Source organism: Lemur catta, chromosome 17 (assembly GCF_020740605.2).
Source record: "Lemur catta isolate mLemCat1 chromosome 17, mLemCat1.pri, whole genome shotgun sequence".
Classification (NCBI taxonomy): domain Eukaryota; kingdom Metazoa; phylum Chordata; class Mammalia; order Primates; family Lemuridae; genus Lemur; species Lemur catta.
The window spans coordinates 10902145-10919884 of NC_059144.1; the positions used below are offsets into that span (position 1 = coordinate 10902145).

The 17740-nt window shown below is 45.7% G+C and overlaps 1 protein-coding gene across 2 annotated transcripts in view; it reads left to right on the top strand.

Moving 5' to 3' along the window:
• Positions 1-17740, top strand: part of SLC24A3 (solute carrier family 24 member 3) — a 457347-nt gene that overhangs the window by 436532 nt on the left and 3075 nt on the right. The window contains exon 16 of one of the 2 annotated variants that reach the window (XM_045528345.1): positions 15956-16021. In XM_045528345.1, the coding sequence (XP_045384301.1) occupies positions 15956-16021 (66 nt within the window). Of the gene's footprint in view, positions 1-3830; positions 4144-15955; positions 16022-17740 lie in introns of those variants that run through there. The other variant, XM_045528346.1, reaches the window with a different exon arrangement.

Sequence of the window (17740 nt, forward strand, 5' to 3'; positions counted from 1 at the left end):
CTCTCCAGCATTGAAGTACGGGGACAGGTGGGAGACATCTCTGTCCAGGGAGGTCCAGTGAAGTCTGAGCCTTTTCGGGAGGGCTGGTGAGGTAGGCACAGTGCTGCTACAGGAACAGCTATGATGACTGAATCTCAGAGCCCCAGCACAGATACCAGATACACGTCGTAAAGTTTGCTAAACAGTCCTGACAAGCTGGTGCAGCATGTCCTATTGCCCCTGGTATAAAAAACAGCATCATCAATCAGTGACATTCCAAAGGCCACATTCTCAGGGCTTGGCCCAGGGTTGGCCATGGTTCCAGGCTCCTCTGGAGGCATGCAGAGGTTAAATAACCAGATCTGCTGCGTTTACACCTTTCACACAGGAAGGCAAATTATTATTGTATTTGTCAGAGTAAGTATTGCTAGCTACTGTGTTACAAACAACTCCAGTTCTCACTGGGGTAGCCCAACAAGGTTTTTTTTTATTATTATTATTGTTTGTTTGTTTTTCCCAGATTCCACTGGGATGTTCCCATTCTAGCAGCTCCCGTGGGAGCTCAGGGATCAGGATGTATTCCATTATGTGGTTCTGCCGTCTTAGGGTCCTTCTCCTCTAAGCCACAGAGAAAGCAAGGACATGGAATATTGTGTAGATCACTTTTTTGATGAGGCCTGAAAGTGGTGTCTATCCCATCTGTCCCCATCCCACTGTCCAGATAACTTACATGTACCCACTTAGATGCAAGAAGCATCCGAGTCATTAGTTTAGCTGTGTGCCCAGGAACATGAGCTGTCCCTACATCTGGCTTATCTGGGTGAGAGTAGAATCTGACAGGAGGGATTTGCTGGATAACCCTCTACTGGTGCTGTCGAGTTGCCGTTGTCTGATACATCCTCCCATACCATAGGGTTATCTCTCTGCCACCCAGCCAGGGCACCAAGTTGAGCGACCTACTAATCATGCTGGGCATATTCACCAGTCCTGGCCCTTAGATCTCCTTTTTCTGGGCCACTTGTGGACTGTCTCCTTTCAGTTAACACATCTTTTCTGTACTCAAGCTGAGAGCAAATTATTGATCACGTTTAAACTCTCTCATTAAAGCTGTCTTGTTGCTTCCTTAAAATATAAGTCACTTAGACTCTGTTTTGCCAGAGCTAAAATCATCTCTTGGGGTTTTGCTCCAATTGGCTGATCTGCACCTTTACTTTTTAATTTTTTTCTGATCATAAAAATATCTCATGTAGCTTATAGAAAATTACAGAAAACTCTGGAGCGGTGCCTGCCCAATAGAACTTTCTGTGCTGATGGAAATAAATGTTCTATAGTCGTACTGTCTAATATCATAGCCACCAGCCACATGTGACTTGTAAGCACTTGATCGGTGTGTGGGGCAAGATATTTATTATATCACACATGTTTTCCTTAAAATCTCATTAGAAACATCATCTTCAAGGTGGCCTAATATTACAGTAGAGGAATATTCCAGAATTTATTTAATCATGTTGCTGCTCTTGGACTTTTATGTCACTTTAAGATTTTCACTGTTCTAAATAAAGACGCTGCAGGCATCTTGGTATGTTAGCATGTAGGTTTTAAAGTGGTAGGTAAATCTAGGTCTACATTTCAAGTTATTTCTTTAGATGATTTTTCTCAGAGTTGGAATTGTTATATAGAACGTTGTTTTTCAAAATGACAATATTTCTTACATTTTAATTTGTTCAAATTCATTCCTGGGTTTTCGGGGCAGCTTCATGACACCCTCATGTCCTGACCACGGGAAGCTTCATCTTCCCCTTGGTACATAGAATGGGGCAAGTACAGGCTCGAGCCATGAGAAATGTGTTGAATGAAGGGACCCCACGATTAGATCTTCCATTGTGTTTGCATTAGCCAGTAGGTAACTATTTCATCAACAGTTACATTGCATGAGTCAGAGGGACACTTTCAGGTCTAGGCTGAGACATGAGGGCCTGAGTAGCCTCATAATTTAGTGCCTCAAAAAACATATTTTTACTTGAAAAACCATTGGTTCAACATTTTTTTTTTTAATTTTTTTACTTCGGCATATTATGGGAATACAAATGTTTAGGTTACATGTATTGCCTTTGCCCCACCTGAGTCAGAGCTGCAAGCGTGTCCCTCCTCCAGCAACATTTATTTTTGAGAAGAAACAGACTACTGCATGAGCAAAAGCTGGAGCCAGGAGATTACCGGTTCCTTCTTTCAGTCGTCTCTTGTTATCAAGCAGTTCAGCTCTGGGCTCAAACCTGCACATCATGCCCTGGACAAAAGCCCTACAGTTAACACAACATAACTTCCTTAGAAAGTATTTGGAAACTCTCTGTCACTATTTAATCATACTTGGCAAGGAATCTAATGAAGGTGTTCATTAACCCAGCATGATGCACTAGGGGTACAGATCTGATGAGTTCATTGACAGTCCATCTGGTTTATTCCTCTTTCACTTCCCCACTTACCTCTTATCAAAGTTATGAAGAAGTAAAAATCAGACCTATCTGAATTTCAGCTGCTTTTTGTCTCCTTTGTTGAAGACTAGAAGACAGTGGCTGAAAGGCAGGCATCAGAAAGAAGGGAAAAAAATTGGGCTCCAAATGACCTGAAAAATCCATCCCTGAATAATAAATTTTTACCACGTTGCCACCTTTTATTTTACTGGAATTACAGGGGACAATAATAGAAGGTGAAGTCAAAAACTGTCATAAACAAAACTAGAACTCACTCCAGAAGTGAACTAGCTCCTCTTACCAACTTTGAGATCTTCCTGACTGAGCATGACTATCAGGCCTGAAGTTCCAACTTGATTAGGCATGTGGTAAATAATCCCCCTGTGATCTACCCTCCTTTCCTCTCCTTCGGACATTCTACCAACACTCTTGAGGGAACAGAAAATTAAACATTATTCTCCTGTCAGTAATTCCCACAACTATGAAAACATACCCTTTCGGGTCCCCAAATGGCTACTGACAGGGTGACATCATGAAGGCAAAAATTCAGGCTCTCTTAGATATTTTGCCCAAATTCATATTTTTCGTCTAAAGATGACATAAATAGGTCACTCTAGTCATTCTTCTGGAATTGTACAAGAGCCACATTAAGTCCTGTAATTGACAATCTCCTTTATCCTTGAATTAGAGGGGGAAATGCAGAAGAAAACACTACTCTGGTTTATGATCAACAGCCATGGCACACACAAGGGCCTCTTGGGAAAAACTTTTGGTTGGGAAGGGTCTAGAGCAAGGTGTGTCATGTGGCATTTTCACCCAAATGCTGCTGTTTTTGTAACCAGTGCAAAAGAGATCTTCATTTTATTTCAGGGAAACAAGCATCCAATGCAGACCATTCTTTTGAAAGCAGAAATTCAGTAATATGATCAATAAACAGCTTATAAACACTAGAAAAATTGAGGATATTCCATTTTATATATGGGTGTGAGGTAGGGATCCAACCTCATTCTTCTGCACGTGGATATCCAGTTGTTTCACCACCACTTGTTGGAAAGGAGATTTCACTTTGAACTTTAAAAAATCAGAAGAAAAATTTCTGGTTAACTTATTTTTCAGTAATATTTACAACTTAAGAACCATTAGGAAGCCATGATTGTATTTTGGTTAAAGTGGTGTATTCTGGAACCCTGAATTTCATAAATAGTGCCAACCTCTACTATTTGGAAAAGTCTTCATCCTGAGTCAGGCCTAAAATGTAAACGGGCAAGAAACAGGGGTAAGTCAACCAGGTGAACTGAATCAAGGGAGTGGGGGTCATAAAGCCAGAGCCACATCCTAGTGGCATGCTTTAAAATGCTGCATTTTACTTATTTTACTCAGATAGATGCTCTCATTGCTCAAGAGGACTTTCAATGAGGGAGGACTCCCCATGAACAGAAGAACCCCAAGGGCTACCCACATGCCTAAATCCTCTAATCCTTCTAGTGCTTCCCAAATACAGCCTCACGCTGCATATAATCTCTTGGCCACATCCCTGTTGGCCCATCTGCCTTCGAACTTTGTTTGATGTTATTTACCACATGTCATCTCTCTGCTGCTGGAGTCTGAGTTGAAGGCCTCATCCACATCATGTCTGCCACCCAAACTGCATCAGTTGCATCTTGCGCATAGTGGGATGTTTTACTTGTCTAAATAGAGAATAAATTTTATTTCCTCAATTGTAGCAGTAAGCAATGCCTTTGTCCATCAATAGCTCCTGAAAGCTTTGCCAGTTAAATAATTTATATTCCTGGTGTTGACCCTGAGTCATCAAGAAAAAGTTAAGTTATATCTCATAGCCTCCAGGATGAGCATCAAGTTTATATTTCAGAATCAAGTATTTTCATCAAAATAGTGAGGGAGCTAGCCTATAGAGAGGTAAACTTTAATTTTCCAGAAACCTTTGCTTGTACAGACTATGCCTCTTTGACCAGTAGTGTTAGACCAAAATAGTGACACAGTATTTGACCCAAATGAGCTTTTTGGTTTGGCGGAAAGCCAGGAGTTTCAGAAAATGGCCCCCAGGAACCAGACTCACAGAGATCATCCTTCAGGTGTTAGCTTAGATGCCAAACTGTGATGTCCTGAGCGTGGGTCCGGTGTCACTGTGTTGTTTTTCAGCAGCTCCCATCAAAGTGCTCACCTTTGTCTCGTCATCTGAGTCTCCCCCTAGAAAGGTGAGCTCCCTGAGGGCAGGAACTGTGCTGGTCTTAGACATTTATTGTTTCCTCTGTGCCGAGCACAGTGCCTGGCACTTGGAGTGTGCTCAACAAATATTTGTTGGTTGGATGGATGGATGGATGGATGGATGGGTAGATCCTAACTTCCTTTTCAGCATCACCTCACCTGGGGAGGAAGACATGTGAGCCAAGCAGAATGAAAGAGGAGGCTGACCCAGGAAGAGAGCAGGAGGCAAACAAAACAGCAGTAACAAGAGCCGACAGTCACTGAGCACCCACTGTGTTCCAGGTTCTGTGGGCACACTGTGTACACATGGTCTCATCTAAGCCTTCCAACTGCTAAATAAGGAAAGGACTATTCCTTCAACCAATGCTTATCACGCACCTACTATGTGCCAGGAACTTGGCGAGGCACTGGGTTTATGGAAGTAAACAGGGTAGGGTAGACTCTCCCTCTTAGAGAGTCCATTGGGTGGGGAGAGACATGCGTGCACTAGTTTCAGAGAACAAAGGCCTTATGAAGATGGGGAGACAGGGTGATGTTCTGGAGAGTGGGGTCCAGGTGTCACTCATGCTGAGTCATGATTGACAAGAAAGAGCCAGGTGTAGGAAGAGCTGGGTGTGTGGTGGAGGGCGGGGGAGAATCCTAAGAGGAAGGGACTGTAAGTGCAAAGGCACCAAGGCAGGCTGTGTCCCAGAGAAGAAGGCAGGCCACACGGCAAGGTGGGCAGGGGTCACGCCCGGCTGCCTGGGCTGGACAGGGGGCTCAGATTTCATGCTAAGTGCAGTGTAGTTCTAACCCCTATTCTGCAGATCAGGAAACCAAGACCCAGAGGCTAAATCACACAGCCAGAAAGACGCAGAGAGGAGATAATGAGATTTTTTTCTCTCCTCAAAGCACTGACGACTGTTGCCAAAGGGAAATGATGCCATGGTGGCCCCCCTTGCATGGCTCTGGGTTGCCACTGGGCATGGCAGAATTTGGGATTGGATCCATTCCTGGGTTTGAATCTTTGCTAAAAGATGGGACAAGTTCTGCTTATTAAGGCTCAGGTGGCCTCTTCAACTTTATGTGAAGAGAGAAGGAACTAGAAGGAGAGAGAACTCCTGACCCCCGGTTTCCTATTGTAAACGTCCCACAGACATTGTGGGGGCTGCCATCCTCACTGCCCGGGGCCATGGTGAGTGGCATTTCTGCAGCGGGTTTCTGTCAGAGGGCTGGGGGAGCAGTTCCAGATCCTCATTCGGTTCCTGGGCCCTCCCTGGCTTGCTTCAGGCAACATCAGGTGGCCAATCTCTCATGCCCAGCCTCACTGGGTGCATCATTGTGTAGCTTCATGCTAAAATGCAGACATTATTTGGAAAAATAGTCCCAGGTTCACGGAAAAGCAAACTTGGCCCTTATTTGCTGGGAGCACTTTGATCTGCCCTCATCTCCACGAGGAGAGGCTTCATTTCTGAGAGGACACTCAGGGTCCTCCTTCCATTTAGTGTAGAGGTAACCCCGTGACATCTTCCTGCATCTCTGACATCAGAACTGAGCAGCCTGTGTAATTTTAATGGCCTCTTCCAACCCCACAAGAGACCTGCCAACAATTCCGAAGCAATTTTTCCATCTCATCTAGATGGGATTTCCAAGTCATAATTATCTGATAATTACCATCCAGACAGCTGTTGTGTGCATGGCATTAGGTTCAAGCATTTGACAGCGAGGAATGAATGCAGTTTTATAGATTTTGACATTTCTTAGCTCTTTGTGGTGAGCTCAGAAGCCAACTAGCTACCTAAGTGCCCAAAGTAAGAAATATTTCCAAAAGTCAAAGTTTGGAAAATGAGCACTTCTTGTCCTATTATGGTGATGAATGTCTGTTCCACAAGCTTTAACAGAAATAAAAAAGACACAAGGCAGACTCCAGGAAGCCAAGACAAAACTCGTATTTCTGAGCTCGGGCTTGGAAATGCAAAATAAATCTGAGATGCAACAGAGGGAGGAAGCTCGCCTGTGTCTGTCTCTTTCCAAGCAAGAGCCGCCCTGACTCCAGAGTCCACAGAGATTAAAAAAAGAGCTGACCAGAAATATCCTCAGCCCGCACCTTCTGCCCAGTTTATTCTTTCTTTGACCAAGCATTAATTGAATACCTACTGTGTGCTAAGCTGGTGACCACTGGAGATGCTGCAGTAAGCAAAACAGGCAGAGTCCTGTGCTCCTGGACCTACTGGAAGGAGACAACTAGACAGCAATCCCAAAAGAAGTGTGACACCTGCTGTCCTAAGGGCTGCTTGTGCAGGGGTTGTGGTAGTGTGTGCCAGGGCTTGGGGAACCTGGAATGCTGCTGAGGAACTGACACGTATTCTGAGAGTCTAAGATTATCTATGTGTACAAGACCAAGATATGGGAAGCTTGTTGCACTGAAGGACCAAAGGGCTGTTCCTGCAGCTGTGGGGAGGTTGGAAGGGGCTGGGCATGGTGAGTGAAGGGCTGAGTGGCAGGAATGAGACAGGGAGAGGCCACGTGGTAAAGGGCATGGTAATGGCAAGAATGAAGGGTATGCGAGAGAAAGAGGTGCGGTCATGTGCATTTAGGAACAAGATTCTGACAACTCCATGGAGAAAGGGTTGGAGCCCAACAAAACTGTTGGAAGCAAGACCAGCTATGAGGCATTTGCAGGAAAGAGAAAATAGGGTGACTTGGATTAGGGTAGCTGTATCAGTTAGCTGTTGCTACCATCATGCTGAGTAAAAAAAGGCCTCCAAACTCAGTAGCGTACATCCATCAGCGTATAGTTCTCACTTGTGCCTCCGCAGGCTGATGAGTATGTAGCTGATCTGGGCTTGGCTGCAAGCTTCAGACAGGGCTGCCCTGTGTGCCTCTCATCCTCTCTGGACCAGTGGCTTCCTGGGACACATTCTTCTCATGATGAAAAGCAAGAGTACAAGAGAACATGCCCAACTACACAAACATGACAGGTCCACTAATATCCTATTGCTCAAAGCATATCACACAGCCAACCCCAAAGTCAGGAGTCAGGAAAACATATCTGCTCACCATGAGGCTATGGAAAGTGTGTGAACATAGAACCCTCCGCAGATGACAGGACGTGAGACCAGCAATCCACTCTGCCTCAGTGGTAGCTGTAAAGCTGGAGAACAATGGGAGGCTAAGCAGGAGACTGAAGAAAAAGAAGGAACAGTACTGGGTAATTGATTTAACATTAGCCCCTGAGTAGCTGTTCATGATGGAGTGAGTCAGGAGAAACAGGGCCTGGTCATCCAGGATTTTGTCAGCCGCTGCAGAAAGTTTGGGTTTTATTATAACTGCCATTGAGGATTTTAGCAGGATAATGGCATGATTCACTTTAAATTGTAAGATTGTATTTGATGCTATTTGGAAATGCATTAGAAGGCAAGAGAGGAGTAGGAAACAAGTCGGGGCGCTGATAACAAAAAGATTCTTTTTAAAGGAAGAATTTATAAGACTTTCTGATGGATGCATGAGGGCATGAGAGAAAGAAAAACTAAAGGTAACTTCTGGCTCTTTGCTTGAGCAACTAAGTGTATTGTGGTGACAAAGATGGGGATGGGGAACACAGTTAAGATGAAATTTCAAGGCAGACTAAGGTTGATGTGTTTGAGGGTCATCTGGTTGGAGATGTCAAGTAGGTAGTGGAATAAATGGGTCTGAAGTTCCGAGGCAAGGTCTTGGCTGCAGGTGTGAATTCGGAGTCAATGGCATTAATATGGTCAGTGTAGATGGAGAAGAGAAGAGAGCCCTGACCATATCCTGATGTTGGGTAGGAAAAAAAATTCAGTGAAAGAGACTGAGGAAGGGTCAGCCAGGCAGGGGGAGAATCAGAAGAAAGTAGGGCCATGGAGCCATGTTTCAAAGAGGATGGAGCAGCTGAGTGTATCTGACCTTGTCCAAGGTCCTTCTTCTAGGGCCAGTTCTGTCAGGCAACCATCACCTCCTCCAAGAATCCTACCCCCAGGCAAATTGAGTACCTCAGTGATAACATGGGGGTACAATCTCTGACGTGTGTATCTCCCCATTAACTTTCCAACTGAGGGCAAGAACAGTATCTTATTCAACTTGTGCACCCCAGTACCCAGAAGAGAGCTTCTGTGGAATGAATCAATGAGCCCATCAGTTCTTGATATCTTCCACATCGTTCTTTCTAACCTTTTCTAGCAACCATGCCCAAATCGGGTCCCCAACACCAGGACACTGCTCCGTCTTCTAGAACCACTGGGCTTGGGGCCCCAGGGACCGTGGGTGCTAGAGGCAGCTGGTACAGGCTTGAGAGAAGCAATCACCGGCAGCTCTTCCTAGCTCCACCTCCAGTGACATCACATTGGTGGTTTGAAATCAGCCATGGTGGAAGTGTTTACACCACAGAAATCAGCAGAATGTCAGAATGCCATTGCCAGGGCCAGTCTATAAACTATTCCCGCAGGACTTGCACAGGTAACTTGGGGATACTTTGGTGACATCTTAATGAGTGAGTCTTCTTGAGGTTGTTCTAACAGATTTTCTGGGAGCTGCAGTAACACCACCCAATCCCCTTAAGTCTGGACCATTGGATTTCAGATTCTATGTTTGTAAAATTAGGTGATGTTGGGGAAGGAAGTGTCCTTACAGTTAATCCCAGGTACAGGCTTACCTGGGAAGCTGACTCAGTCTCCCTGCTTATTATAGTTTAGGTCCCCCAGAAACTATTCAATCCTGAGACAAGGATTCAGGGCAGGGGGTTTATTCAGGAGGAGCAAGGAACTCTGGTATGAGAGAAGGGAAGAGAGATGGGACTCAGAGAACTGGTTTTTGAGCAGCAGGTGTGTTAGCAAGCCTGTGACCACCGTGGCAACTAAAGCAGAATCCCACAGAGGAGCTCTGGGAAGTGGTGCCCAGCCCCCATCGCAGAATGACTCAGTCTGAGGAGAAGGTAGCTGGGGTGTTTGGACACCCAATGCTCAGAGTCACTGGGAAGAGCAGCTTCTAGGGTTGTTCACTGCTTGGCACTTCCATGGTTCAAGAGAAAGCCCTCGGGCACAGCTGCAAGTGTTGGCAGTTGGGAGGCAGCTGGCACCCACCAAAATGGTAATATCGGGAAGGTGGGGGGACACGGATGGGGTACCAATGGCATCTGCTACGGTGGCAATTGTGGTTCTTACAAGTCATTCAGAACTCTTAGGAAAATGATAGGCAGGGAAAGCCCAGATGCACTGTTGAGGGCTCCTAGCAGGTGAAGAGAGAGACCCTGGCTTTCCTCCCATTCCTGGCGGGGTACAGTGAAGAGTCCAAAGTCCAAGTGAAAGTGCAGACTTGACTCTTCACTGGCTTCATGGCCTTGACTATGTGCTTTAACTCCTCTTCGCCTCAGTTTTCTCATCTTCAAATGGGGAGAACAAAACCTACCCTACTTATCTCATGGAGTTGCTGCTGGAACTAAACGCACAATTGTGTTTGTGGGAGGGCTTTGGAAGAGAAAGCACTTAGGGGTGCCAGCTGTCATTAATCTGCTTCTTTTCTGTGGGCTTGTTCACTTTCTTACCTCATTTAATTGCTCAAGGAAAGAGATTCCCATCCAATGATATTATATAATGCAAAGCCAAGGGTAGGAACATCCATTTGGAAACTATACCCAAACAAGTGTTAAAACTACCCAAATAAGAAAATGCAAAATGACATGAAACATGTGTTCCAGGTTATAAATAAATTAGCAAAAATCCAGGGGCTTCTTATTTTTCCTGAAAGAATTTGTTGGTTGGGTAGAGCTGACCTCAAACCACAGAGAGATTTTAAACTTAGCATGAGGAAAATCAGAATCTTTTAGGGTGAGGGTGTTATATCTCCAGCTGCGGTAGGATTCAGGGAACTGTTTTACGAACAGCATGTATGCATAAAACTTGGTATGAGTGGGTCCCTGTGTGTGTGCGTCTGTACTAAAAAACATACATGCATTGTGGGCCAAGTTCCTGTTGACTTTGGAAGTAGCCAACCTTCTGTTTCCTCTACAACAACCGCCAAGAGAGAATTGGAGAATAAAAATGCATATTTCTGAAAGCAAGAAATAAAAACAGCATTAAATGTCAGGACTGAACGATCTGAGATGTGCCTCACATGCTCTCAGATCAGCATTGCCATGAAGATTTTATGCATTTGCACTTAGTGCTCCTTGCGTCTGTGAGGCAGGGAGGGAGGAAACCATTCAGCTCAACACTGTGCAGGGTTGGAGCTCAAAGGCTTTTGCATCCAGAAATGAGAAGGGTTTGGTGCCGTTGTCTGGCTTAGCAAGCCCCAGTACAGTAGTTCTGCTGCCCTCACAGAAAGTTACTGGGATGATGGAAATGTTTTATACATTTGTTGAGGTGCAGGTTGCGTAAGTATATGCATTTGTCAAAACTCATCCGATAGCGAGTACGCTTAAGATCTGTGCATTTTACTCTATGCAAATGATGCCTCAATTTAAAAAGGAAATTAGTGCCCTCTTACTTTATTACTTGCAAGGACCAGCTTCAATCCAACCCTCACTATGGTTTGTCTCCCCACTGACTCTCCACTCTTGCCCTTTGCTACCCAGCCTGCCTCCCAACACGCACATGCATCTGCACAAGCAAATGCACACGCATCACCAACAGGTGCTCATCTAAACATACAGTGTGTGAAGCAGGGGGCTGGGGGGAAGTAGATGGGGAAGTAGATGGTGGAGTGAGAAAAAACTCAAGACCCAGGCTCTGCCCTCAGAGCATTTGGACTGGCTAGGGAGGTAAGAATGTGCCCCGGGCACAGGCAGAACAAGATCAGTACCCGCTGGGCAATAATGAACTTGGAATAGACAAATGGACTCGGGGCAGGAGTAAAGCAGAGTAAAGGTGGGAAGGAGGTGAGAACCCCACCTGGCTGGACTGACGGTCTCAAAAGAGGGACAGGAGTGTGCTAAGGTGGAAAAGGCAAATTGCTCCAGTTTGGAGAGGGCTCCGAGCGCCAGACTGCAGAGAGGGGACATCAGGATACGAGACAGTGACATGAGGTCTTTAGCAGAGTCTCTCGCTCTGCTCATTAGCAACCACCCTACTGCAGAGGAAGAGCCACTGTAGGCCTCTTTTCATTTTGATTTTGACTTATAAAAGCAATATACATTAATAGCCCCCAAATGGAAGCAGCCCAGCTGTCCGTCAACAGGAGGATAATTAAACACACTATGGTATATTTATACTGTTATGGAAATAAATGAGCTATTGATGCAATGAAAACTATGAAGGAATCTTTAAAAATGATGCGAGTAAAAGAATGCTCACATAGAAGACTGCACACTGTAGGATTTCATTTCTGTAAAGTTCTAGGACAGGCTAAACCACCTGTGGTGGAGAAGCTTAGAGCAGTGACTGCGCCTGGGCAAGACTCCCAGGAGGGCATGAGAGAACTTTCTAGAACGATGAAGTAATCTTTTGCGTCAGGATGGGAATTTGGGCTCCATGGTGCATGCATTTCTCAGAATCCATTGAACGGTGTAATTTTGATCTGTGAATTTTACCACATAAAAATTTTATCTAAGAATAAAAGATCCATGAACTACAACTGACCTCTACTTAATGAGATGCAGGCAGGGCGCACCGTACTGGTCTTTGCTGCTCATTAAAAAATAAGATGGTGTAATTATTTTAACTTTTCTGAATGCTTCAAAACTTTCATATAACATGTTAAGTAAAAAAAAAAAAAAAAGCTATACCTGCTCATTAAAAAAATCACATAAAAGTGAGGGAGAGAGAGGACGATGGGCAGAGATCACATTGCTTCTGGAACATTATCCAGAAAGAGGCATCCAGGGTCTCTCGGCCTCCAGCCTGTCTCTGACCAGTCCCTGCTGCCTCACAGACACACTGGTCTTCTTGTAAACCACATTCAAAATGAGACCTTGGGGTAGTCATTCTTCATTCATCAATTACATATTAACCACGTGGTGTGTGCCAGCCCCGTGCCAGGCAGAGGGCATCTGTAATCTATGAAGGTATTGAACAAGGAGCTACAGGTGATGAGTTTATAAAAGCGGCAGCCAGGGAGGTGGGCCCAGGCAGCTTGCCCGGCGGGTGGGGAATAATGGCCCCCAGCCACTGAGAATTTATCGCACACAGAGCCCTGTTCCAGAGTTTCATGTGGATTAGCTCAGGGAATCTGCCCACGCACCTGTAACACAGGAGTTGTATTATCCCCATTTTACACATCAGAAAAGCAAGGCTCAGGGCAGTTAAAGTCACTTGTCCATGACTACACAGCAAGTAAGTGACCAAGCAGGGACTCTAAACCCAGGAAGCTGGGTGTGGAGCCCATGCCCTACATCAGGGGATGGCAAACTTTTTCTATAAAGGTCCAGAGAGGAAATATTTTAAGCTTTGTGAGCCACACAGTCTCCATCAAAACAATTCAACGTGGCTGTTGTTGTGTGAAAATAGCCATAGATGATATGTATGTGAATGAGCTGAGTTCTGGTAAAATTATATTTACAAAAAAACAGGCAAGGGGCCAGATTCGGCCTGTGGGTCACAGTTTTAGGACCCCTGTGCCAAACCACCCAGAGTCTCCAGTGGCTGGGAGATGTTCGCGCTAGACCAGAAGGCCACTGAAGGAGCCCCAGCTCCTGACTGTCAGGTCCGTGTGCAGGTGTGAGGGTCAGATAGCAAGCAGTAAATACAGGCTTTGAGAGCCCTGGTCTCTAGCAGTGAAAACACCCCTGGGTGCGCGTAGCAGTTCAGGACCAAAGGAAGGCTGCAGAGAGAAAGGTGAGAAAGTTAAAATACTCAGAGACCCAGAGAAAGAGTGAGTCGTCTTTCGTCTCTGGGCCCAGATTAAGATTTCCAGCAGCACTGTTCTTCGAGATTTTATGTGAACATAGGAAGAGTCAAGTTCAAACGCTTTGGTTTAATACGATTCATCTTGAAAATGCCTGACCAAAGAGAATTTTCCTGCTTGGAGCTTTGCTCTCACTGGCTCTTGACTTCTTAAGAGCAAGAAATCACTCTCCTCCATTCTTGCTGCTGGCAAGGAGTCGACCCCAGAACTCAAAGGGCAGGCTGGGCTGGGCATGCGTCACCCCTGTTTGTAGAAGAATCTGCGTGTGCAGTGCCGAACATGAGGAGTTCAAAAGGATTTCTGAGTGTTCCTTCATGGTTTCGGGGTCGACCCAAGGACGGAACGACCAAGGACAGCCCCAGAGGCTCTTGCTCATTCTGCTCAGGGCCATCGTGCACTGAGGAGCCCACTGTCCCCTGTGATGCTGGGCAGGGCACATGGGCTCATCACAGAGTCAGTATGGACGGAATATTTGGGGGAGAACATTTCTTTCTGTACAACACATTTGTGACGCACTTCCGAGCACTGGCCTTCCTGTACCAGCCAGCTGATGAAAGAGGAACATCTGTCCACAGCCAAGTTGAGGGTGTGCATGAAGCTCAGCTATCAGTTGGACTGAGGTGGGGAGGGTACACCATCTTTCTGCACTGAATTAACCAGGTCAACCCACTGCTTTAGTGTCATGGAAATATGACATGAGTCCTTCTTTATTCTTAGGAAGGCATTTGGTGGTTGAGAACCGTTTCCCAGCTGGGACCAGCAGATGGTTGACTCTCAGGGACTATGAGTCACAAGAGAAAGAGTCCAGTTCACTCCCTCTGTGACAGAACGTTGCTTAGTGAGATATAACTGGATCTTCACGGGAAGGGTTGGCTGAGTAGGGCATATGGTGTCCTGTCACCAAAAGATGAACTTGACACACCCACCTGAGGAGACACCTCCATGTCTCCCCAACACATACCCTGGTGGTGAACTGGTGAAATGACAAGACGTACCTTGAACCTTGTCAGAAGGGCCCAAGGCCACTCCTACTAATAATCGCCACTTAGTAATCTAATGAAAACAATGCACAAATCAGCCAGCCTCACCTTCCCTTTCCATGATCACCGGTGAGCTTTTCACTCCTTGCAAAACAGCGTACATCAGTTGGGGGCTGTAGTCCTCACATCTAGATGCCCGCAAGAGTGTCCAAGAGAACCTGTGAAAAATGAATGTCAAAGTCCCATCCTCAGAACCTTGGAGATCAGAAGAGGTGGATTTAGGCTCTGTACTTACTTTCTCTAAATCAGTGGTTCTGTCCTGTGCCTCAGAATCACCTGGAATTAAAGCATAACTCGATAGGCCTAATCCAGAGCTTCTGATCAAGGGGTCTGGGTGGGACCTGAGATTCTAACAAGTGCTCAAGTGCTGCTGCCCCCACTGCTGCTGTGGCTGGCCCAGGGCCACCCTTGGAGAACCGCTGCTCTAAGGCGTCCCTTCTATTTCAGGGCATCCGGCCTCACGACCTGCCTCAAATGCACAAGTGGCATCTTCTCTACACTGTGGAAGAAACTCTGTGACCTTTGTTGGCCCCTCAGTACTGTCTACCTGTACTGCCAGACACTGTAGCCACTAATCATGTGTGGCTCTTTAAATGCAAATTTCATTAAAGATAAGCAAGATTAAAATTTTATTCCTCAGCTACATGAGCCATATTTCAAGCACTCAATAGCCACGTGTGTCTAGTGGCTACTGTACTGGATAGCACAGATGGGAACGTTTCCATTATCACAGAAAGTTCTACCAGACAATGCTCTTCTCCAGGAATTCCAAAAATTCCAAAAATTCTCTCTCTCTCTCTCTCTCATCAGTTTTCCTGATAATCCCCCCTATTGTACTGTGAAAAACAAACTCCCCAAAATCCTTTTACCACATCAGAGAGGGAATTTTAACTTCTCTTTAGATGCACGCTATAGCAACCCTCATCCACCTCTTTCCATCAGGCTGGGGAAGGACACAGACATTTTGATGCAAGAGGAATAAAATGTTCATTTGTATGTTTCCATCCCCCATGCCATGAAATTCATCCTAAAAGCAGTGTGAGTTTGAGAAAGCAAAAGCTCCCTGGAGGTGAGGAAACACATCGGCAGGGAAGTGTTGTGAGCAGCAAGAATCACGCAGCATATGCTGGAGAGTCGGGGCAGCCATGGGGCCGTCCCACTGGGGCACCGCTGTTGAAGGCCAGGGCAGGAGGGGGCTGAGAGTAGACAAAACAAAGACAAACCTGGGTTTCTAGGAAGGCACACATCGCAGGCGCAAGCTGCAGGGCATGGCTGCCAAAGCTGTCTCTGCTTTTTCATCCTAGAGGGGAGATTTGGATTGACTGCCACCCGGAGTTGCTGGAGTGCCCTGCGCTAAGCAGATGCCTTTGCAGAAGCCTAATTCACTCTTTTCCTTCCTTACAGATTCGGCTGAACAGCAGGGGGCTGATCTACTCCGTGGGCTTGCTCCTGGCCTCCGTCTTTGTCACGGTAGGTCTGCAGCTCTCTCCCCATTCTTGAGTTTGCCCGTCCTTCCCTCCTCGTGGGTTCTTTGGAGACCAGGTGGGCCTGGCCTCCTAGTGAATGGGGACAATCCACCTGCAGACGTCCCATCTCCTGGCTACTTCTTCTAGAAATGCGTCCTAACAACCCACTAGAAAGTCTTCTCCTTTCTGAAGGAAGCCGGCCCTCCTTTCAGAAGCATGACCCTGTCGCATGTCCAGTAAAACTGTTTTATCAAAAGCAAAGAGGAGATTCCCACCTCACCTGCAAGATTAGTCATGGGAAGGTAGATTCCAATTAATTGATTATTCCAAGTTACTAAATGTCTCTGTAAATCCTTGGATTTGACTAATACTCAGGGACTAAAAATGTATTTTATTGAGAGTGCACTTTTACGCCTTTCCACTCTCTAAGCCATTATGCCCATTTGTGTAATTTAATATTCCCAACTCAACTGACATGTCTGGTGGGAACAAATTCACACCAGTGCACGACTGACTCACACGAAGCATCCACCGTAATACAAATATGCTGTTGAATTTTCACATTCATGAGCACTGAGACACAGTATGTGTCTTCCTTAATTTTTCAAGGAAATATTCATTGAGTTTCACCTGGCATGTCCTCAACATACATATGCCAGAGAAAATGGGAGTTCAGAAAGGCAAGCAGGAAGCAAGAGAAGCAATTTACAGGGTCAGGATGTGAAACAAATGTCAAGATTTTACCAAAGCAAATACTGCCTTCCACAAAAGTGAAAATCTACATAATTCTTTCTTCCATGGTTTAGGAGGTTCTTCAGTTCTGGTGTGACTTGAAGTTATGATACTTGTAACAGTCATACCCTGTGCTTAAAGCTTTGCACATATTTTCCCATTTGGAGCTTATTGCACCCCCATGAAGTAGTTGCTAATGTCAGCCCCATTACACAGATGAGCACCTGAGGCCTAGAGAAGTTAAGTGACTCACTTTTGTTAAAGGGAGGAGCAAGACAAGACGGCTGACACCTGAGTGCACACCCATAGCCTCTGTGCTTCTCCTTGGGCAGCGCTATAGTCACACAATCTACAGGAGACCAGGCTAACCACTGGCTGGGCTATCGAAATGTGGTTGTTGAAAGGCTAAAGAGAAGTAAAGGAAAAGCAATTTCAAACACCTTAAGTCTGTAATGCCTATTTGACATCCAAGAAAAAAGGTCAAGAAAGCCATTGGAAATATAATTCTGAGTTCAGGAGAAATGTCCAAGCTGGAGACACCAGCATGGAAATGGTACTTAAAGCCCCACAATTGGATAAGATCATCCAGGGAGTGAGTGTAGGAGAAAAAGAGAAGAGGCCCAAGATCTGGATCTTGGTGGACTCCAATGGTAAAGATGAAACACCTACAGACACAGAAAATGAGCGGCTGGAGACGTAGGAGGAAAACTAGGAGAGTGTGGCATCCGGAAGCAGAGTGGAGAAGAGGTCCCCAGGTGGAGGGAGCTGTGGGCTGTGACTGGTGAGATGAGCCCTGAGCGTTGGCCACTGGGGTTAGAAATGCAAAGTCATGGTGCCATGAGGGTGGTTCTGTGAAGCTGAGCAGGAGCTAACAGAGAATGGAAGGGGAGAGATTGGAGACAGCTAGCTGGTGGTCATGACTCTTTCAAGTTATCTGGCCATAAAGAAGGAGGGAAATGGAAATTAAGAAAAGGTGTAGTCATTTTAAGAT